This window comes from Lolium perenne, chromosome 6, assembly GCF_019359855.2.
Source record: "Lolium perenne isolate Kyuss_39 chromosome 6, Kyuss_2.0, whole genome shotgun sequence".
In the NCBI taxonomy this organism is placed as follows: domain Eukaryota; kingdom Viridiplantae; phylum Streptophyta; class Magnoliopsida; order Poales; family Poaceae; genus Lolium; species Lolium perenne.
The window spans coordinates 78,740,478-78,763,291 of record NC_067249.2 but is presented as its reverse complement, the minus strand read 5'-3'; the positions used below and the strand labels follow the sequence as shown (position 1 = coordinate 78,763,291).

Here is a 22,814-nt window from a genome sequence, read left to right as displayed (position 1 = left end):
TCATTTTCTTCGAACCTCACACTACAAGATTCAATGATAATCCCGGAGGCTATATCAAAGATTCTATAAGTGTGAGACTCGGCACCGTAACCAACAAATATACCCTCCAAAGCTTTAGGAGCAAATTTAGATAATCGAACCCCTTTGATTTTGTAGAAACACTTACACCCGAACACCTTGAAGTATGAGATATTAGGCTTGTTCCTGGTGAGTATTTCATATGGAGTCTTGTTCAAGCCCTTGCGGAGATAGAGCCGGTTGGAGGAGTGACAAGCGATGGAGATGGCTTCGGCCCAAAAGTTATAGCGGGATTTATACTCCGCCATCATAGACCTTGCCATATCCATAAGAGTCCGGTTCTTCCTCTCCGCAACACCATTTTGTTGAGGGGTGTAAGCAGCGGAATATTGATGACGAATCCCCTCATCACTAAGAAAATCATTGAGTGTGTAGTTCTTGAACTCGGAGCCGTTGTCACTTCTTATTGCCATAATGAGGAGGTTGTGTTGGCGTTGCACCTCGGTAGCAAAGTCAATGAATATTTGTTGAGTCTCATCTTTCGTCTTGAGAAAGTAGACCCAAGTGTATCTTGAGTAGTCATCGACAATCACCAAGCAATGTTTCTTCGCACCAAGACTTGCATGAGTAACGGGACCAAAGAGATCCACATGGAGGAGCTCCAAGATCCTCTTGGAAGAGATGATGGTCTTGCTTGGATGCGGAGAGTCATGCATTTTGCCTTCAACACAAGCCCTACAAACACGATCTTTGGCAAAAGACACATTTTCCATTATACCCACAATATGGTTCCCCTTGTGAAGACTTTGCAAAGTTCTCATGTTGACATGGGCTAGGCGGCGATGCCACAACCAACCCACGTCCGCCTTTCCGAATAGGCACATCGCACTTGTCGTGGTGGTCCCCGAAAAGTCCACCACATACAAGTTGTGTTCGCGATACCCAACGAATGCGACTTTTAGAGTCTTGCTCCACAAGAGGACCACAATATCATTATCAATAAAGATGGCGAAACCCATCTTGCCAAGGGCGGAAACGGAAAGCAAATTGTAACCAAGGGTTTTGACAAGCATGACATCCACAAGAGTAATGTTGTGTGCAACCACAACCTTGCCAAAACCCAATACCTCGGATGTAGAATTATCGCCAAAGGAGACGGTGATATGATTTATGTTGGGCCTCAACTCCTTGACTAGGTTCTTGCCGCCGGTCATATGACTTGTACATCCACTATCAAGTACCCATTTTGAACCTCCGGCGGCATAGTCCTACATGAGATCAATTCTTGGATTTAGGTACCCATTTTTCAATGGGTCCTCTTTTGTTAGCAACAAGGGTCTTTGGAACCCAAATAGACCAAGCAACATAACCATCATATGGGCCAACATATTTAGCATAAACATCACCATAATAATCTTTAAAGAGAACATAGTGAGGGTTATCTATTCCCGCACCATCATCATTAATGGTGTTGCCCTTTCGGGTTTCACCATTAGCTTTCTCATGTGCGGGCTTGGTCTTTTTCTTGTTTGCCTTTTTAGCCTTGGTATTATAACCAAGTCCCTCCTTCCCATTGTTTGACCTTTGCTTACTCAAAAGATCATCCAAGGAAAGTTTACTTTGGGGAGAGGAGTCCTTAGCAAGTTCATCCTTCAACCTAGCATTTTCCTCAATAATATTTGCATGATCACATGAAGGGGTAGAGGTACTAGGTATGTCATATGAAGCAAGCCTAATTTGAAGTTGCTCATAAGACTCGGAGAGGAGAGAGTATTCACTCTTCAAGGCTTTGTGAGCCTTGTCTAGTTCATCTAGATCCTTCACAAGTTTCTCATGATCAACACCAAATTTGGCCTTTTCCTTTATAAGCACTTTAGTCTTAGATCTAGCAAGATCTCTAGCTTTAGTGATCTTGTTAAGTTTATCTTGAGGTTCTTCAAGACTTTCTAGCTTCTCTTCAAGAGATGATATAGTTTCTTGACATTCCTCAAGAGCATTTTTTTAGAGCATGTATTTCCAGAGAGTCTTCTCTCTCTATTTGGCACTTTTTCTCAAGAGTATCATTTAGTTGAGCCATACGAACCATGAGACTTGAAACATGCTTCTTAGTGTTACCTTGTAGGTTACTAATGAAATCATCAAACTCTAGCATTTCTTGTTTCACTTTTAGACTAGCGGGATCAACCCCTAGATCATTAGCAATGTTAGGCATAGAGGGGTTAGGAGATGATACCTCGGAAGATTTAGCCATGAGGCAACTTTCTTCCTCCACATGAATGATCTCATTGGGAGATTCACTTGTTGATGAAGAGTTAGTAGAGAGGGAGGCAAGGGCAACCAATCCATTTGAGGTTGCATCTTCTTCATCATCAACATCTTCATCTCCGGAGGTATACTCTTCTTGAGTTGATAGCACAATAGATGTGTCCAAGGTGGACCTTGCCATGAAGCAATGTGCATTCTTGCGTTGAGGGTTCTCATTGGGTGAATCAAAGAGAGAGGAAGAGGGAATGTTGGTGGTGACAATGGCGGCCACTTCTCTTGAGATTTCCTCTTCATCATCATCACTAGCACTTGCAATCTCATCGGAAGAGTATTCTTCATTAGCCACTAGCACAATCCTTGAGGGCCTCTTGCCCTTCTTGTTCTTGTTGTAGAATTTCTTGTTGGGGGGCTTTGAATATTTGCCCTTTGAGTCTTTGCTCTTGTCCTTGGGGATGAGCCTTCCACCATGAGTCTCCCTATTCTCATAGGGACATTCGGCAATGAAATGGCGCTTGTCATTGCAATTGTAGCAAGATCTTGTTCTTGGGCCCGAGCTTGAGGGACCCCTTGAGTTGTTTCTCTTGATGTTGTCCTCCTTGGCCTTGGAAGGATCAATCCAAAAGGTGTTTGCATGGAATGCCATGTGGTCATGGTAGTGGTGTTCCAAGTCTTCCGGATAGGTCATGCTCCAAGATGCCCTATACGATTCTTGAGGAATCACTTCTTGCACGGGGTTGACCACCAAGGCAAGGTTGGACCCTTTTGTCATCCCAATGGCACGATTGCGGGAATCATGAGAGTTTTGCTCAAGCACCTTGAGAGCTTGCATCTCGTGCACGGCTTGTTGAGAGGTGAGAGAGGCATAGCATTCTCTTTCGACAAGAGTCTTGACATCAATAGGCTCGAACGACATCATGCATTCAATGTACTTCTCCTTGATCCAAGAGTAATTAATGTGAGTGGCTCCAACAATCCGGAAGGCGTCGGCAACGGTGAGAAGTCTTCTATACATGTCTTCATGATCTTCATCCGGAAGCCTCATGAATCCTTCGGCTTTATTCCAAAGAGCATTATACTTGTTCCTTCTTGTGCTCTCACTTCCAATGCAACCCGCGGCCAAAGCATCCCAAGCATCCTTGGCGGTGGTGAAATGCCGAACACGAGACAACTCCTTTGTCCCCACGGCGGTTTGAATCATGTGCAAGGCGGTGTTGTTGAGTTGACTATCAACCGCTTCTCTTCTAGTCAACTTCTTGGGGTTGTAAGGATTGAAGCCTTCCTCGATGATTCTCCAAAGTTCATTGGAGGCACTGCGAACATGAGAGCTAAACTCAAATTGCCAAGTATCGTAATCATTAACGGAAAACTTAGGTGGGTCGCCCCGGATGTTTATATGAGGATGGGGAACCGGTATATCGGGTGATTGGAAAGGTGGAGGTACTCGATTGTAGCTCTCACTTCCACTAGTTCCCTTGGGAGATGCAATGGGGGGTTTGATAGTGTTTGAGTTATCACCATCCATGGGTGTGGTAGCGGAAGGTAATACCGAAGTATCACCCTCTACAACCGCATCCGTGATATTAACCTCTATGGTGGGAGCCACGGGACGGGGAGGAGCCAAAAGCTCGGAAATCATTTTTCTCATGCTTTCCATTTGAGCATCCATGGATGACTTCAACGAATTGATATCCTCCATGGTGACCGGCCTAGTCTCCCCTTCCGAAGGTCCATCGTCCGGCATACTCTTAGGCGGTTAAGCCCGAAATAAGAGCCGAGGCTCTGATACCAATTGAAAGGATCGTATGCCGCACCTAGAGGGGGGGGGGTGAATAGGTGCTAACCAATTTTTAGTTCTTTTTCAATTTAGGCTTGACACAAAAGGTAAATTCTCTAGATATGCAACTAAGTGAATTTACCTATATGACAAGGCTAACAACTAAGCAAGATATAGCTAAGCAATATAAGAGATAGAATAGGATAGAGGTAACCGAGAGTGGAGGACGCGATGACACGAAGATGATTCCCGTAGTTCCCTTCCTTTGCAAGAAGGTACGTCTACGTTTGGAGGAGTGTGGTTGCTACGAAAGCCAAACCAACAGCCACAAAGGCTTCACTCAGATCTCCGGTGAGCAACGCCACGAAGGCCTAGCCCACTTCCACTAAGGGATTTCCTCGAGGCGGAAACCGGGCCTTTACAAGGTTCTTGGGGCACACATCCACAACCGAATTGGAGGCTCCCAAATCTGTTACAACACAACAATCAACAACAATACATCAACACAAATCAACTAGGGAACCAAATAGGAACACTAGCATGAGATCCCTCAAACAAGAGAGGGGGAAATGAGAATCGCTTCGGTGAGGATGTAGATCGGTGTCTTCTCCTTCGAATCTCCAAAGATCAAGAGCTTTGGTTGGGGGAGGAAGGAGATCTTGCAAATCTTGAGTTTCTTGAGGTGGCTCTAATGGAGGTGGCTTGGCAGATTTCTTGTGCAATGATTGAGCAAACAACCAAGGTAGAAGAAGGGGGGTATTTATACCCCCCCACAAAAATGAGCCGTTGCAGCTTTCGGGGGGCCGGATATTCCGGCCTAAGTAAGGGCCGGATAATCCGCCCCCCCGGATAATCCGGCCTTCGGGACAAAACCGTGACAAAATCCGGCCAAATGTCCGGCCCTATGCCAGACTTGATTTTCTTCCAGTCCTTAGCCAAATTCGAGGGGGCCGGATATTTCCAAAATATCCGGCCCGGATATTCCGGCCCTGGTACAATACCGGGACAATATCCGGGCAAATGTCCGGCCCCTATACTGCGCTGCTTTTCCTCAAAGACTTAGCCGAAATCTGGGGGCCGGATATTTCCACAATATCCGGCCCGGATTATCCGGCCTGACCAGCTTTTTGCTGATTTCTTTTGACATACCGACCATATCCAACACACATGAACATGTATCTATGTAATCCCTGTACCACTTAAACAAACATTAGTGTATCACATATATTGACATCAAACACACAAAACATAATGTGAGAGATGTTCTTTCACAGGGGACCCTGGCGAAGATGCAGGCAACACCAGCGTTCCAGTGGTAGAGTCAGATGCAACCTAGACAACCTCCACAACCTCGACCGAGGATGAAGGAATGTCCTACAATGGATTCGTTCAGACCCCCCGTGTGTACCCACAAGATCTAGATCTAAGGCTAGGATTTGCAGAAGCTTACCACAGCCGAAGTCATCGACGCAGAGGAAGAAGACGCCCATCCACGGCCAGTAGCTGCCGCCACAGCCACTGTCGCCGCTGCAAGCCTCGCCGACCGTGCGGGTGAGGAAGAGCCGGCCATGTCGCTAGATCGGGAAGGGTGTATGAGCTCGAAATGGGGGATTTGTATTTGGCGGTGAGAGAGCCGCCCCTATATATGGTGGCGAAATTTCAAGCGCGGTGACCGAATTCATCCCGCCGAGATTTCGCCATCCCGCGCGAGCTCGCGCCATCTCCCGCGGTGGCTCTGTGGGAACGTGGCGTTCTCGAGTTCTGCCGAAACGGGGGTGGCTCGCTAGAAATGAACGAAACAAGACGTTCCCCAGAACCTGGCCCGAAGGTGTTTTAAAAAGCGGTTCGCGCAAAAACGCAGGCTCGGTCAGCTAATCAAACGGACAGAAAAATACTGGGCCCGATGCGAGCCAACGGGCGCCCAGCTACCAAACACACCCTAGAAATGGTCTGTGGGTCCGCCCGCTGAAATTTTTCGCGAAAACGCAATGCGTTTCGATTCATTGATAGAAAAGAAGTTTACATTACAAGCCTAAGAAAAGGCCGAACACCCACAGTACACACCCGACACTCAAACTAGACTACGACAAAAAGGCCGAAATCTGTCGAGTGCTCCTCCGGGACACTGCAGAGTGAGCTCCTCCGCAAGACAGAACCCTTGCCGATGAAAGTCGCAGTGCTCGCGCATTGTCGAAATTACCAAGAACCTGCCAGCTGCATCCAAGACGCGTACCACCTGAATCCCGCGAGCCCACCACGGCTCAGCTGGGAGCATTGCTGCTCCGGCCTCGACCCAAATCCGAGGAACGCCATCGGCTAGCTCCCGGCAACCTCGACAGACGTGCAAGCGTGCAGTCTTCAGCAGCCTGCCAACAAACACAGAGGCTAGCCCACCACTTCTCATCCAGAGGCATGCTCACGCTGATCGAGGAAGATCCCCATCGCGCAAGCCACCGCGATACTACTCGAGAGGCTGGCGCGCTACCTACATCGCAAGACACCTCCCATGTGGTCAGCGCTGAGATCCACGAGGAAGACCTCAAGTTCCCAAGACGACGCCTCCAAGGAGGGTACAACGTCCAAGACACCATCGTCGCCCGATTTGGCTAGCCAAATCTGAGGTTTTCACCCGGTACATGAGACCCTAGGCAAGGGAGGTGCCGAAACTCCTCGGTGACGCCACAAGAGGAAAATGGCGCCCTCAGGCGTCGCCGTCACCGGCCCCGAAAGGCAGGGCTTTCGCCCCGAGCATGGTTCCTCACCACTGCAGGCACTATCATCCTTTGCCAAGACCTCCTGCGCTGACCCTTTTCTCTCAAAGCGCTAGCCTTGGCAGCGCAACCCGCCGGCAGCACGTCCAGCGCGCCAGGTTGGGGGCAGCCATGCCCACAAAGGGACAGGCTGCCTAAGAGGGGCACTACTGAGCCGCAAGCGGCGCAGGTGCCACCATGGGGTGGGTCGCTGCGGGACTGCGGGACTTGCACACATCCACCTCAGAGAGCATCGCCGGCCACCCAGCATCGTCCACCTTGTGACCAGCGCGCGGACGCCACTGTTGATCGCCAAAACCCACCGGCGGGCAGCGGCCTGTCAACACGGTAGAGCCGGGAAGAGCCTAGAGCTGCGGCTGGCTGAGACCCCTCCGAGCGACGGCCCGCAATGCTCTTCTGGTCACACGCGGCGATGCGAAGTGCAAGGGCGTGCCACCTGACCTATACCTGGTCAGGAAGGTGATGGGGATGCCTCGCTTATGTTCCTGCATGGCATACACGTAAACATTAAATACGAGCCTCGATCGGCTCTCAGGTTATCCTGTGAATCGGCTCAAAGAGCCGATCCACCCATGATCCGTACGGGGTGCACGAATACTTGGTGATCCTGCTTGATCAAGATGAAGCTAATGAGATCTACGACGATTTAGGGTTTTCACCGCATAATCGGATCATCCTACTCCAGGTTGGGCCTCGCGGCCACGCACGGTGCTCATAAGCCGATCCTAAACAAGGCCAAAGAACCAACAATGATGTTGATCCGCGGAACATCCTGTTTAGGACTTGCGAACGCCACCCTACGTGCCACTGGATCCTCCCCCCCTTTGTAAGGCCTAACTATTGCAGATATTAAACTAATCCTTGCATAACAAGGAGCAATCGTAACGGATCAGATCTACTAGATGATGAACAAGTAGGTGCCGCCCACGCCTGAGATAGGCGTGAGGGCGGCTAGACATGCAAGGGTTGCACTACGTAAGCATGTTTATACGAAGAGCTATGCTAACCCTAACACATCTATGATAACTACGTTGCGCGCCATCAAAGACGCTTCAGTACGCGCAACGCATGAACAACGTGGGGCTTGTGCTGCCTAGATCGCAAGATGCGATCTAGGCAGCATGTCGCTTACCTGATTGAAACCCTCGAGACGAAGGAGTTGGCGGTGCGCCGAGATTGGTTTGTTTTGGGGTGAACGTTGTGTTGTTGTTTATTCCATAAACCCTAGATACATATTTATAGTCCAGCGGACTTTCTAACGTGGGAATATCCCACCGTGCACAGGTAAAACTCTAACTTCTAACTTAAAGATACGATCTACTATATTACAGATACAATGAGCAATTCAGCCCAATTTCGTGTATAAGGCCAATTCTTGTTTTTCCCTTCCATGTATATCTTCAAGTCTTTCTCAATCGTGGCCCACCTCTGACTCGGTCAAATTCTGGTGATAACACATGCCCCCCTGGTTTTGGAATTGGTAATTCCAAAATCACTCTGTTTTCCTTCGTCGGGTCATGTCGTGGCAGAGCCGTTGCAGTATCATGATGCCTTGCCTTCTCAACTTCTCCGCGTGGCACCACTTCCTCGGAAACTGCTGTGGCATTGAATTTCCACTATATCCCCTTTTATTTAACCGCCACGAACAGTTCTCCTCTGCATCCCCTTCGCATTAGCACTCCAAGAGCCCTCCTGCGCCACCATGTCTTCCTCCTCCTCTGCCCCATCGGATCTTGCCAGCCAGTCCTCCACGTCCCGCGAGCCGACGCCGGAGTACAACCCGGCGGAGGACCACGCGGCCAACACCCGCCGCGCCATTGCGGCCGGGGAAGAGTCTAGCCACGACTTCTCCATCTGGTCCGAGGACGACAAGTCCCTGACCGACGGGGAGAGCGACCTCCGCTTCCTCGCCGTTGGGGAAACGGAGGAGGAGAGCGATGACAGCTTCTCCTGCGACTTCACCTCTTCCGAGGAGGAGGAGGAGCAGGAAGAGGAGGAAGAGGACGACGACGAGAGCTCCTCCGACGAGCCGCCGGCCAAGCGGTTCTGCCCTTGGCCGGGCAATCTTAGCGACTTCGACAGCGACGAGGACGACGCTGACGAAGAAGATGAAGACAACGAGGGCCCGGTCGGCGGCCATTGGAGCGACGATGAGCCCGCCGGGAGCAGCGCCGATAGCGGCGACGACGGCGACGACGAGAGCAGTGATGGCCCATAGATAGGACCTCTAGAATAGGGCCAGTAGTAGTAGATGGGGCAATGTATCCCCTAGTACTTCCTTTTGAGATCAATCAGCTCTTTATGTAAGAAATCTAATCAATGAAGAACTTTCCCCAATTCGATCTTGCCGATTTCCTTTGAGTTTAATTTAGCCGATTCCTCCTTCTACTGACCTTGCCGATTCGCCCCCTTTGCCGATGCGTAATAAACCGATAACAACGCATCGGTCCTTCGAAATTCGTCCCTTCCTTCTTCAACTGATGATTTTTCCTAATTCTGGCGGATAATGCAGAATCTTCAGGAAAACCTTGGAATTCTTCCAACCAAAACCAATAGTCCTTTTTAATACTCATCATCTGTGAAGGAGGCTGCAATGAAAAATCAGCCGATGGCATCCCCATCGGCTCTTTAAACAGAGTACCCACTAGGCCTGTTGCCCCCCGAGTCTTACTCGAGCCTGCTGCCCCCCGAGCCTTACTCGGGGCGAGAATGTCAGAGAGAATGCGCCACAGCCGATCCTCTTTCTTCCTCCAACAGCCGATAATCTTCCATTTCAACTGAACTAGCCCCAAAGATTGGAAATCCTTGACAAAGAGGTTCAGGAACCCGGATCGGCTTGAAGTAGCTGAAGAAGTTTCCATTGTTTTACTCACTCGAGGCAACAGAAGGTACCACCGTTAGCCTGGATCTGGTGGAGGCTCGATAAAAATTGCATAAATCCACTAAAGTCGATGGCTGCGCATCGGCTGCCTCTCAATTCTAAAGTCGATGCCCTTGCATCGGCTGTAAAATTTTTTTTTACCGCCGATTTTCTCCTATCAGCCCCCGCATTCATTGCACACATGTACCCCTGCATCTTGTTCACGTACCCCTGCATCTGTTCCCGTATTTAGGTGCCCCCCGAGCCGAATCTGTTAAAGAATGGCAGATATCGGCTCTGTAATTCGCACGTCGGCTCTTGATAGGGTCAAAGGTGAACACAAGCAGAACATGTGGTGAGGATAATTTTGGCCGATTGCTGGGATCGGCCTCCATAATGATTGGAGCGCTGACTGAAGGTTCCGTAATGTCCCTTCATACCTTTGGGGCCGATCACAAGGATCAGCCTCGCCAAGTTGCACGTCGCTTTGCTTCGACTACATGGTCGTGCCGGTGGATAAAACCAGCTTAACCCTTCCCTTTGTCACATCAATACGCTCGCAATCGTCCAAATTGATGCCTCGAGAGGGGTTCTTGGCCTGCCGCTTCCCATGCGTTCATGCCAGCCGTTGAAACTTCGGCTGAGTCGTCGCCTTGACGACCTCTACCTCATCTCCATCCCACCGTATTATGCATTGGTGCATCGTGGAGGGAATACGAGCTTGGCGTGGATCCAATCTCTTCCCAAAGAAGACAAAGATAACCGCTCGTGCTATCGACGATGAAGAACGTTGTAGGGATAGTTTTCCTTCCTACGGTCAGATCCACGTTCGTAACTCCTTGTGCCTCGTACGCTTGGCCGTTGAAATCGCTCAATGTTACGTTGGTCTTGATTAGATCCGAGCTAGAGCGTCCTAGCCGACGTAGCATAGAGTACGGCATGATGTTAATCGCCGCTCCGGTGTCCACCAGCATCTTATTCACAGTGCCTCCCATCGATATACCCTCGTAAGTATAGGGCCTTCGTATGCCTGTAGCTCTTATCTCGTGGCTTCTCAAAGATAACCGGCCGTGGGCCGCAAATCAAGTTGTGCCACGGATGTCTCATCTAACCCCGGGGCACCGAACTCGAAGGGAGGATGAACACCATGTTCGTTCCACCCGATGTTTCATCATCGGCTCTCCTTTGTTTGGGGCGCCACTCCATTTTCCGTGGACGACCCTCTTCATCCAGGGCTCGCTGAACCTTCGCAGCCGCATCAGGCCGTGCCTTCCTTAGCGTATGCAGGTATAACCTTTCGGCTTCCTCCAGGCCGCGCAAACGTTGAACCCTGCGCTTTTGTGAACGGCTGAGTCCGTCAGGGCACCACCTCGGACGGTGGCACCTGTCTTCTTCTTCTTCTAGTCCTTCGTCTTCGGAATCCTCAAGATCTGCCCAACGAAGTGACTCAGCACGTTTGCTTGGTGGTGGGAGAGGCCCTAAGCGCTCAAACACAGACACGTTGGCTGCCTCCTTCTTCTTCTCGTTGCATTGTGGGCAATTGCCGATTGTGGGCAATCGGCTCATTCCTGAATCCCAGCAGTGTCTGAAGAAAGGGCAGTCCCAGTGTCTGGCGTTGTCATCTTGCTCCCTTGATGTGTCCGTGGCACGGCGCTCGTGTTCCTCCTCATAGCGATCCTGCCGACGATGTCTTCTGGCTTCTCTAGCCAGACGATCTCCTTCATCATCATAGTTGGACCGTCGGCGTTGGTCATACCGTCTCACATATTTGTTGAGGAGGTGATCGAGAGAGGTCGTTGATATCTTATGTTCTTCACTTCTCCCTCTGTAACGTAGCGCTTGCCATCATGATGGAGCCGATCGCGTGGAGCGGCCTCCTCTGTATCCTTGCTATGAGAGCAGCTGCCCTCATCTCCATCTTTGCCAGAGTGGTTCCCAGGTCCTACCATGTTGATGCTGAACGTGGGACCTGGCTGGCAGCCCTCGGGGTAGATGACTTCTACCATGTTAACGGCGGGGAAGGGCTGGGTGTCTACCTTCATGGCGTACTGGTTGAAAATTAAACGCCCCTTCTCTATCGCCGCTTGGATGTGCTGACGCCACACCCTGCGATCGTTGGTGGCATGTGAAAGCGAGTTGTGGAATTTGCAAGCACGGCTTTCCGTTTAGCTCTTGCGCCGTGGGGAACTTGAGACCTTCAGGAATCGTCAACCTGTTTCTCCTTGAGCAGGAGGTCGAAGATTTGTTCGATCTTGGTCACGTCAAAATCAAATCCCCGGGCGGCCCTGGTGGCTTTACCCATTTGCAGGACACAGGGTTCCTCCCCGAGTCCATTCAGCCATCGCTACTTCTTGGTCTCCCGCAGCACTTCACCTTCCTCTCGTATCGACCATGACTATCGCACGCTTGAACTTGTCTTGGTACAGTCTGGGTGGCGCTGTTCATATGCCGATAGTTTCTGAACCATGTGCGCCGAGGGATAATCTGCTTGGGAGGCCATGTCCTTGAGCTGTGTTGCAAGGCCAGCTACCGCCAACTCGATCGTTTCCTTTTCAGCTTATACGAACCGAATAACATCGGTTCCTAAGATTCCTGAAGCGCTGGATGTACTCTGTCACCGTTTCTCTGCGCTTCGACGTAATTGTGCTAGATCGGCAATGCTAGACTCGGAAGCTTCGAATGATATTGCATATGGAACTGTTCTTCCAATTGCTTCCAAGACTGGATGGAGTTTCTTTGGCAAAGAGGTATACCATCCAAAAGCCGATCCTGTGAGGGACCGTGAAAAGAGCCTCACACGTAGCTGATCCGACATCGAAGCCGGTCCTAGTTGCGCCAAATATCGGCCGATGTGCTCGATGGAGCTGGAGCCATCTGATCCACCGAATTTGGAGAAGTCGTGGAGCCGATATTTAGGTGGCAGCGGGATCATCTCGTACTCGTCGGGGTACGGCTTAGAATAGCCGATTGCCCTCCTTTTCGGCATAATGCCGAACTGGTCTCTCGGCATGGTACCGATCTGATCCGCCGTGCTTTGGCTGCGCAGGAGATGCACTCTCGAAGATTCGCCGGGTGGCGTACTTAGCCAGCCATGTTTGCTTTTCCAGCTCGAGCCAACCGCAGGAGCTGGGCTCTGGAGTTTCGTCGGGGTGGCGTACTTAGTTAGCCACGTACGCTTCTCAAGCTACGTCGTTGACGTCCCTCCTGTCTGCGCCGGAGTCCCTGACGTTGTGGCCTGGTTTGAGAGTGCCCAGTTGCCACAATCTGGCACATACGTGCACGCGTATCCTTGAGGGATCTCCTTAGGCGCCTCAGCCAAGAACTGGTAGTTACTAGGGTCACCACCGATCTTGTAGACGACGAATGCCGGTGTAGCCGGCACTTCAGTGGTGCCGCCAACGCATATGGCAGCGGTGGACGGGACTGGAGTGGCAACTCTCCTTGGTGTGTCCCGAGAGCTGGTCCTGACGGCGAGTGCGGTGGCTCATGATCTCCTGGATCACGCGCGCAGAGCGAGACGCTCCAACACTTTGACCAAGTTTTCGAGTGGCGGTGTAGCGAGTGAGCCACCAAGTAGTTGATCTCCTGCCGCAGGCCCTGGTGCGTTCCTCCGACGGGGCAGAGAGATCTATCCCATCGAGTGCACCTTGTGGTGAGAACCCCTTCCATCCGATGCCATGGGTACGGGTTCTTCGAAAAGAGCCGATGAGGTCGGCTTCGAGGGTGGCCTTGATCTCGTCATGTTTCTTCTTGAGCTCAGCAGGCAGCTCCTCGTAGGTGACTGGCGTGCCGTCCGTCGCCATCTCAGATGTAGATGGCGATGTGGTTGATGTAGACGATTGTCCCACCGGGCGTGCCGTAATGTGTTGATCGCCAAAACCCACCGGCGGGCAGCGGCCTGTCAACACGGTAGAGCCGGGAAGAGCCTAGAGCTGCGGCTGGCTGAGACCCCTCCGAGCGACGGCCCGCAATGCTCTTCTGGTCACACGCGGCGATGCGAAGTGCAAGGGCGTGCCACCTGACCTATACCTGGTCAGGAAGGTGATGGGGATGCCTCGCTTATGTTCCTGCATGGCATACACGTAAACATTAAATACGAGCCTCGATCGGCTCTCGGGTTATCCCGTGAATCGGCTCAAAGAGCCGATCCACCCATGATCCGTACGGGGTGCACGAATACTTGGTGATCCCGCTTGATCAAGATGAAGCTAATGAGATCTACGACGATTTAGGGTTTTCACCGCATAATCGGATCATCCTACTCCAGGTTGGGCCTCGCGGCCACGCACGGTGCTCATAAGCCGATCCTAAACAAGGCCAAAGAACCAACAATGATGTTGATCCGCGGAACATCCTGTTTAGGACTTGCGAACGCCACCCTACGTGCCACTGGATCCTCCCCCCTTTGTAAGGCCTAACTATTGCAGATATTAAACTAATCCTTGCATAACAAGGAGCAATCGTAACAGATCAGATCTACTAGATGATGAACAAGCAGGGTGCCGCCCCCACGCCTGAGATAGGCGTGAGGGCGGCTAGACATGCAAGGGTTGCACTACGTAAGCATGTTTATACGAAGAGCTATGCTAACCCTAACACATCTATGATAACTACGTTGCGCGCCATCAAAGACGCTTCAGTACGCGCAACGCATGAACAACGTGGGGCTTGTGCTGCCTAGATCGCAAGATGCGATCTAGGCGACATGTCGCTACCCGATTGAAACCCTCGAGACGAAGGAGTTGGCGGTGCGCCGAGATTGGTTTGTTTTGGGGTGAACGTTGTGTTGTTGTTTATTCCATAAACCCTAGATACATATTTATAGTCCAGCGGACTTTCTAACGTGGGAATATCCCACCGTGCACAGGTAAAACTCTAACTTCTAACTTAAAGATACGATCTACTATATTACAGATACAATGAGCAATTCAGCCCAATTTCGTGTATAAGGCCAATTCTTGTTTTTCCCTTCCATGTATATCTTCAAGTCTTTCTCAATCGTGGCCCACCTCTGACTCGGTCAAATTCTGGTGATAACAGCCACGAGCCGCCACGCCAAGATGGCGTAGGGTTCCGCCCAACCCGACCAGAGCAGCATCACATGCGCTCGGAGCCGAGAAGGACGGGGTGCCTGGCCGCACCCAGGTGCAAGAGGGCAGGACGGCCGGGGCCCGCCAAACCCAGATCGGGCCCAAAGGGCCTAGATCCGAGCCAGCAAGCCCGCGCCGCCATGGCGTCAACTCCGGCCGCCTAGCACCACCTACCGCCAGCACCGTCGTCGTCGCCCCAGCGCCGTCGCCGCCATCCCAGTGTCGTCGCCGTCGCTAGCCACCCCTACAGCTTGGCCGCGCCGCCCGCCGCCGGACTTGGTGGCTGCCCGAGGGCAGCCGCCGCCTCCAGCACGGGGCGCCGCCACGCCACGAAGCCGCCACGCTGGCTGGCTGAGGCAGCCGCGCCGCGCCCTCGTCAAGCGCGCCGCCCTCACCGGCCGCATCGGCCCGCGCCAAGGCTTCCGCGCGAGGGGGAGAGGAATCCCCGCCGCCGCCGGCGCCCGGGCTTTGCCCAACGACGCCCTCCGGCGGCGGCGAGGGGAGGGAGGAGCAGGGGGAGGAGTCTGGGCCGGTGGCGGCTAGGGTTCCCTCCCGTCGCCCACGGGAGCGACGAGGGGGAACCGCCAGATGCTCTCCCACCAATCCGCTGAACTCAGTCCAACCTCCAGCGCAACGACCGTTTTCAGTCCGGTGCCTGTCTGCCGTCGTCTCACAGTCCACTACCGCCGGCGAGACGCCGATTCATCGCCCATCCTCAATCTAGACCCCAAAAATAATAATTTTTGCCTGGTTTCCCCAATATCTCGGCCCGATCGCCGCCGTGCGCCGCCGCCCTATGCCTGGAGGAGGTACGTCGGAGCTCTGCTACCTCCCTCCTCGCATTTCAGGACGAACGAAAGTGTTGGCGTTTCTTACCAAAACTGGATCACAAGCCTAGCTACGAGCCTCCTCCAGTTCAAACGCAATAAATACTCTCGATCCATCCATTCGCCCCCCATTCTCCCCTGCCCAGCCGCCGCCCCGCCCCGACCATGTCCTCAAAACCCTAACTCGCCCTGAACTGTGCCACCCGCCGCCGCCCCCTGGTGCTGCGCCGACGTTCGTCTTCCGAAGCGGCGGAGGCACAGGAAAACCCGTTGAGGTCAGGCCTCACCGGCCGGCACGCTGTGCTCGCAAACTACCGCTAATATCAGTTCATCTTCCATTTCGTTTTCTTTTTTGCGCAATCTCCATAGCGCACCAGTGAGCCCAGCTCTTCTTGTAGAGAAAGGCGCAATCTTCACCTGTACTTTAATACACAATGATTGGCTTGGTTTTTGGGGTCCATTAGTCCGTCTGATGATGATGGCCACCTGCTGTGGTTTACTTTATTTGGGAGGAGTGGGGGCTGGGGCCTGATGGTGTGGTTTTTATGGACCATCACCATCTGATGGCAACTTGGTCTTCTGGCCCTTGGATCGGATGGCGTAGATTAATCCGATTGAGCGGTTGGTCACACGTGGCGGCGTCTCCGCCACGGCAAGCGATTGACCTTTCTTTTTGGTATTTATGATGTTTTATTTGGTCAAATCTTGTAGTATTTTTATTGTTGGGTATGTCTTTACTGTTTTGTTTAATGTTGTCAAGTGGTGTTTTATGTTTTTCCAGGTATCTTAACGGCGTGATGAAAATTTTCTAGGTGTTATGAGTATGTGGCATGCTGTGGTTTCTACTGTTAAATTTATAGTGAGCTTGTTATACAATGAGTGTGTGGCTTAGGGGGATCATTAGCGGGTCTGATGATGGCCACCTGTAGTTTATTTTATTTGGAGGAGTTGAGCTGGAGCCTGATGGTGTGGTTCTAGGGATCAGCACCATCACATGGCAACTTGGTCTTCTGGCCATTAGAATTGGACGGCGTGGATTAACCCGAGTGAACAGTCAATCCACACGTGGCAGGCTGGCGGCGGTCTCCGCACCGCACGTGGTTTGACCTTTTTTTTTTACTTATAAGGTTCTATGCAGGTTGTGCATCACCAGAATTTTGTATTTAGATTGTTTGACATGTCTTTACTGTTTTATTTAATGCTGTTAAGTGATGTTTATCTTCTTTTGGGTGCTGAAAGTATCTTCATGGTATGATGGATGTTCTTGTAGGTGTTATTGAGTGCGTAATATGCTATGGTTTCTATTATTGAGTTTGTCCGTGAGCTTTCGTACAAGAATTTAGTACAAAATTGGGGTGTCCTTCAATGCTTCACGCTATCATAGACCTGTGCCACTCTGGTCCGCTTTTTAATTACTGTGAGAGAATAGAATGCGACTATAAATTGTTTCCTAGATATTACACAGTGAGATAAATAGGTGGACATATACTGCTTCCAAGTGCATGGTACTGTTTATGTTGTTTTCTTTTGTAAATCTTTTGGATACCAAAAACGACCAATTGTTCCCTATATGAGGCAAAAGAAGAATTTTATACAGTAAACAAAAATTTAAGGGGTGTAATTGGACCCTTGTCACACCCGGGGACTCAACCTGGATGCGCAGCTTGTGCTCTCTACCCCCACCAGTGCGACCACCGCGGGATACTTTAATATGTATTTAATTTTATAACAAAAACACTAGTTTTGAGACACTTGTTTGGTATACTTGGGTTCTATGTTATAGTGGCGGTGTGTTAATATCACTTGCCTGCAAAACCATATTGTGATGTAAATGAGACCTCTCCAGCGATTTTTCACGAGGATAGCACCCCGTTAAGTTGGAAAGCTTCACCTATGATTCGAACCCGGGTGGGCGAGTTCACCACCGCGAGCCCTAGCCATGAAGCCAGCACTTGGTTCTCTCAATACTCTCATATTATATAGATATAGTCGATATGTCCATAAAAGCTTTCTTTTATTTTAACTAGAAAATAACCTTTTTCCTGTGCTCTCATTTAATTTCTTCAAAAGGATCTTATCCTGATTTCTCTTTTTCTTTTCTTGGGACACGCTCCTGCATAGGTTGATATAAACAACAAGAGGGCATCACATGGTACCAGAAAGTGCCGAAGAAGTACAGATTGCAGCACAAGCAATGGGACGTTATGGTCGAAAATATAAGGCTGCTTCGGAGCAAGAACAAACTATGGTGTCCGGTAAGAAGTGCTTTGCCTGTAAGGAGACATCACACACTCTGGATCAATGCAGGATAAAAGACAAACTGGTTACTGTGGCCCCGTTATTTGGACACTCGACAATGTTTCCTTTCTACATGATTCAACCTTCAGATGAAGTTGTTGAGAACGAGAAATTCTACCATCACTCCCTGCTGATCACATCCAATACCAGTAACTTGAACCCGACAAGAGTGAAAACTGAACTAAACAAGTTTTGGAAACTGACTGGTGACTGGGAGATAAGGAGAGAGGGTACAAAGAACTTTACAGCATCCTTCAACTCAGAGGATGACCTAATAAGCTGTTTAAAGCCTCCCAATGTAGAAACATTTCTGGATGAGAAAGAGGTGAAATTCACAGTAGCAAGGTGGGATGAATGTGCTGGGGAAAAGTTTGACTTGATTCGAGAGTGGGTTTTGGTCTATGGGGTCCCAGGTACATACAGAAACTGGAAGGAGCTATATCAAGTTGCATCTGCAGTTGGAGTGTTGCTTGAGGTAGATGAGGAAAGTTTGGGAAGTGGAGATAAGGAGCCTATTAGGTTGAGGATAGCATTAGGAAGTCTGGTTGGTTCTCCGTTCTCGTACCCCTTTGTGTTTGGATGGTCTTCTATACTAGTCAAGTTCATGATCGAAGACAAAGCAGAAAGGATGGAAGGGCAAAGGAAAGAATTAGAAGAACGGAGTGGTATTATCATGATGGAATATGAAAACATAAGCGAACACGGTATTGAGGTGCCTCAAAAAACACTGAGTAAAGAAATGAATTCAGAGAGCACTGGGGTAACTTCGGCAGGCAATTATTCAATGGATATTAAAGGTTGCTCAGATGAAGAACAGAAAGAAGAACTGAAGACCACAGAAGCAGCTGCATTGCTGGAAGTGGCAAAGTTCATTGCAGAGTTAAGATCTGATGGAGCGATCAAAGAAAACAACGCGAGTGTGGCGGCCACCGCAACAAACTTGAAGAAAGCAGCAGAAGGGGGGCGATCCACTTATGAAAGTTCAACAGGAGGTGATCAGATGTTGGGTTTGGAAGGTTGTTCAGACAACGAACATAGAGAGGAACTGAAGACCTGGAAAACAGCTACATTGCTGGAAGTACCGAAGTTCACTGAAGAATTCAGAACTGATGGAAAGAACAAAGAAAACAATGCAAGTGCTATAACAGGCACCAGAACGGACTCTGAGAAAACTACAGAATACATTTCTGAAACTGAAGGTGGGCAGTCCATTAGTGGAAGTTCAACAAGCTTGATTGAAGGATCCTACAGAGGTGAGTGAAAATTCCATATTTGTGAACTTTGTTACTCTATGAGAAATTCCTTACCAAATCAAATTGAAATTACTTATAAGCGTATGGGATAAAAGTATTTTCATATAGAAAATGAATGAATTCTCAGTTCTTGAAAAATGTAATTAATTATCATGTGAGTTTTGAATTTGCTGGCCACATTAACAATTGGTTCACACTTTATTTGCTGACATCATTTCTGATCTTCCCATGAAGGTATACAGAGGCCACCTATAAAAAATGTATACACAAGAAGAAGAGATCGGAAGCAAAAAGGATCAACTGAAGCATCCACTTTGTTTGCGGATACCAGTTCTGACAGTGCCCATGAAAGTATACAGAAGCCACCTATAAAAATTGTGTACGAGAGAAAAAGATATCCCAAGGAAAAAGGATCCACAGAGCAGCAAGCTGCTTCAGAGGAAGCGAATAATGGAATAAACCCAGGGAGCAGCAGTAACACCACAAGGGTTGTAACCTCAACATGCAACGTGTTGGATTCAAAAAGTTCATTAGAAAAGGAACATGAGAAAGAAATGAAAATGACAGAAACAGGTCTACTGGGGAAAGGGGTAAAGTCAACTGAAGAATCCAGAGATGGAGAGAAAAAACACAGCAAAGTAAGGACCAGTACAACCTACTATACGAGAAAAAAAACAGCAGCAGAGACTCTGGGAGCTGAAGGAGGACAACCTATCAGCGGAAGTTCAGAGTGCATGATTAGAATATCAGAGACAGAAGGTGATACAGAATTCTATGTGCATAAAATTGTTATAATTGTACATATACCTTCAAACCTGTTGTCTGTCACAATTTAGAAGGAAAATGCCTAAATAGCATTAGATTACCAGTCTCTGTAGAAAATGAAAAACAAAGTGATTTTCAAGTACAACTGTACAAGTGACACAATTGGGAATATAGAAATAGGCAACAGGTGGACTAATTGTGGTGGGTTGTGTCTACATGAACATTAGAGAAATATCTTACATTATTGCTTTACAAAAAATGCTAACTAGGAAGGAAAGAAGTTTTAAACGCAACTAGGGAGATGTCCATTTGTTGCTGTGTGTATGGAAATATTAGTTCTGCTCATAAAAATACTGCTATTGTTTTTCTAAATGCCAAGTGAAAAAAAGGCAGTTTAAATTAGTACTGGAGTTATGTGGAGAACCATAACTTCTTTACTAATTTGTGGAAGGAACATACCCTGATGGATAAAGTACACATTTATAAATTGTAGGAGTTTTGATTATTAACTGATTTGTATTCCTCAAGTGCTTCCAGCAAACTGTACTTCGGTGTACCATAAAAAAATCATTTTATATATTGATTAATCGGTTTCAAATCGACTGCAGCGATGCCTTTTGCTAACATTGATTTTGATGTGGTTGCTGACAAGTCAAATAGGGGTTTAGTTCCAATCCTTTTACTGTTAAACTTTGACAATGTTTCTGAGGGAACAGGGTAACCGCCCTGCTTTATCAAAGTTTTTGGTTAGAAAATATTCTGCTAGTATGTGATTTTGTTTTCATCGTCTTTGAAGGTGTTGCCGTGCCTGGAACGGCACCAGAAGGAGCTCAGTTTGATGGAAAACAACATGTTTCTAAGATGACCACACGGTATGTGATCGATATTTTGCTTCCGTCCATTTGTTTCTCTTCCTGTCTATGTCAGGGTTATGGACCTTATGGTCTACTTATTTCATTATTTCATTATATCTATGTATATTTGATTACTTCCAACATGGCATGATATAGGACAACTCAAATTGGTGAGGAATTCAACACATACAATGAGATCTACGACAGTTTCACTAAAATGGGTCTTCGAGAAAATCTGCTGAAGGGAATATATGCATATGGTAATTCCTACTTTATCTGTTACCATATTGAGATGCCACGTAACACTTATTGCTTGATTCAACATGTATTATGGTGAAGTCATCATGCATTTTTTTTGAAGGTCTGGAGAAGCCTTCTGCCGTGCATCAACGAGGGATCGTCCCGTTGTGTAAGGGTCTGGATGTTATTCAGCAGTCGCTGTATGGAACAACTGTGACACTTGCCTGTGGAGTTCTGCAGCGACTCGATTATGGATCTGCGGAATGCCAAGCGTTGGTCCTTGTACCAACACGTGACTTAGCACAGGAGACTGAGAAAGTTATTGGATCACTTGGTCAGTGGCTAGGTGTCAAAGCTCTTGCTTGTTTTGGAGGAACTAGCGTTCGTGGGGACAAGCAATTTTTGTCGAGCAGCGTTCAAGTCATCGTCGCTACGCCTGGTCGTGTTCTTGACATGCTGAGAAGGCGAGCACTCTGTCCAGATAACATTAGAATGTTTGTCTTGGATGAAGCAGATGAAATACTCACAGGAGGTTTGAAGGACCAGGTTAGTTTTGCATCCTCCTACCAGCTCAGCTGTATAGTAATCACAACGGATGAGCATTGCCAAACATCACATGCCCTAATCATCCTTGTTCTATTTAATTCGAAACTCTAAATATATATCTTGTTAAGCTCATGTGATTCTATGGCGGCCTCTAATTTTTTGTAACATATGACCATCCATCTTTCTTGCAGATCTATGATATTATCCAGCTTCTCCCAAGCAAAATCCAGTTTGGAGTATTCTGTACCACCATGTCCCATGAAGCTCTCGAGCTTTGCCGGAAGTGCATGTATGAGCCTATGAAGGTCATTGTGCCGAAAGATGAAGAACTTGAGGGTATTAGCATTAGGCAGTTCTATGTTAAAGTTGAGAAGGAAGAATCGAAGTTTGATGAATTGTGTGACCTTTTTCGCACCATGGCGGTCACACAATGCATCATCTTTGTGAACGCACGTCGGAAGGTCAAGTCACTGGCCGAGAAGATGAGAGGCAGGGATTACACTGTCTCAACAAGCCACGGTGGTATGGACCAGCAGGCAAGAGAAGTTGCCATCCAGGATCTCAGTTCTGGATCCTCTTGTGTTCTCATTACCACTGACCTTCGTGGCGCTGACGCGTTGGAGGTCCCTGTGGTCATCAACTATGACCTGCCGACACAACCGGTGCAATACCTTCGTCATGTGCAACGAAGCAGAGGGAAGGGTGTCTCCATCAGCTTTGTTACTCGCGCTGATGACCGTGTTCTGTCCGACATCCAAAGGTTCTGCAACGCTCCGATAGCGGAGCTACCCTCAAACACCGCAGGCCTCCAGTGAGCAATACCCTAGTTGGTTATAGTGTGGAGATGGGTGCGGCTAGATTTTTGCTCGCTTTTCCTGAGAGCTGCACATCATGTGCATTTTGTTGAATCTGGGAAGCTGTTATGTTCTGCGGATGGGTAGCTAGACTGCTGCATTTTGTCTTGTGGGATTATAACTTGTTCAGTTATGTTACTGTCATTGCGGTTTGATACTTGAACATGGTGCATATCAGTTGCTTGAAATGTTTTGTTTGCTCATCGGTTGTTTATTGTTGCCATACTGTGGATTGCTAGAGCACAAATGCTGCTAGTGAGCAGCATCTAATACAAACAGGTTACGGAATCTTTCAAGCCAGATCAAATAATTCAGGCCAGGCTTTGGATTGGACTTGGAACCAGCTGGCTGCGAAGCAAGTTGCTTTTGGATGTGAATGCATAGGTCACTTGTAAGACC

At 48.9% G+C, this 22,814-nt stretch overlaps 1 protein-coding gene across 2 annotated transcripts; it reads left to right on the top strand.

Annotated features, from left to right (window-relative positions):
• The first annotated feature begins 15,410 nt into the window (after window positions 1-15,410).
• Window positions 15,411-22,618, top strand: LOC127307780 (uncharacterized). Of its 2 annotated transcripts, none has more exons than XM_051338559.2 (7): window positions 15,411-15,587; window positions 17,727-19,156; window positions 19,391-19,915; window positions 20,718-20,793; window positions 20,932-21,035; window positions 21,137-21,561; window positions 21,753-22,618. In XM_051338559.2, the coding sequence occupies exons 2-7, from the start codon at window positions 17,755-17,757 to the stop codon at window positions 22,374-22,376; spliced, it is 3,156 nt and encodes a 1,051-aa protein (XP_051194519.1). In that variant the 5' UTR covers window positions 15,411-15,587; window positions 17,727-17,754; the 3' UTR covers window positions 22,377-22,618. The 2 variants fall into 2 exon arrangements, with proteins under 2 accessions (XP_051194519.1, XP_051194518.1); XM_051338558.2 differs by lacking the exon at window positions 15,411-15,587 and adding an exon at window positions 15,666-15,880.
• The last annotated feature ends 196 nt before the right edge of the window (window positions 22,619-22,814 follow it).

What these genes read in the sequence shown, in the direction of transcription:
- LOC127307780 (XM_051338559.2), top strand. Translation starts at nt 17,755, where the DNA reads ATGGTACCAGAAAGTGCCGAAGAAGTACAGATTGCAGCACAAGCAATG. An exon ending in GATTGAAGGATCCTACAGAG is followed by an intron (nt 19,157 to 19,390) that starts GTGAGTGAAAAT and finishes CTTCCCATGAAG; the next exon opens with GTATACAGAGGCCACCTATA. An exon ending in GAAGGGAATATATGCATATG is followed by an intron (nt 21,036 to 21,136) that starts GTAATTCCTACT and finishes TTTTTTTTGAAG; the next exon opens with GTCTGGAGAAGCCTTCTGCC.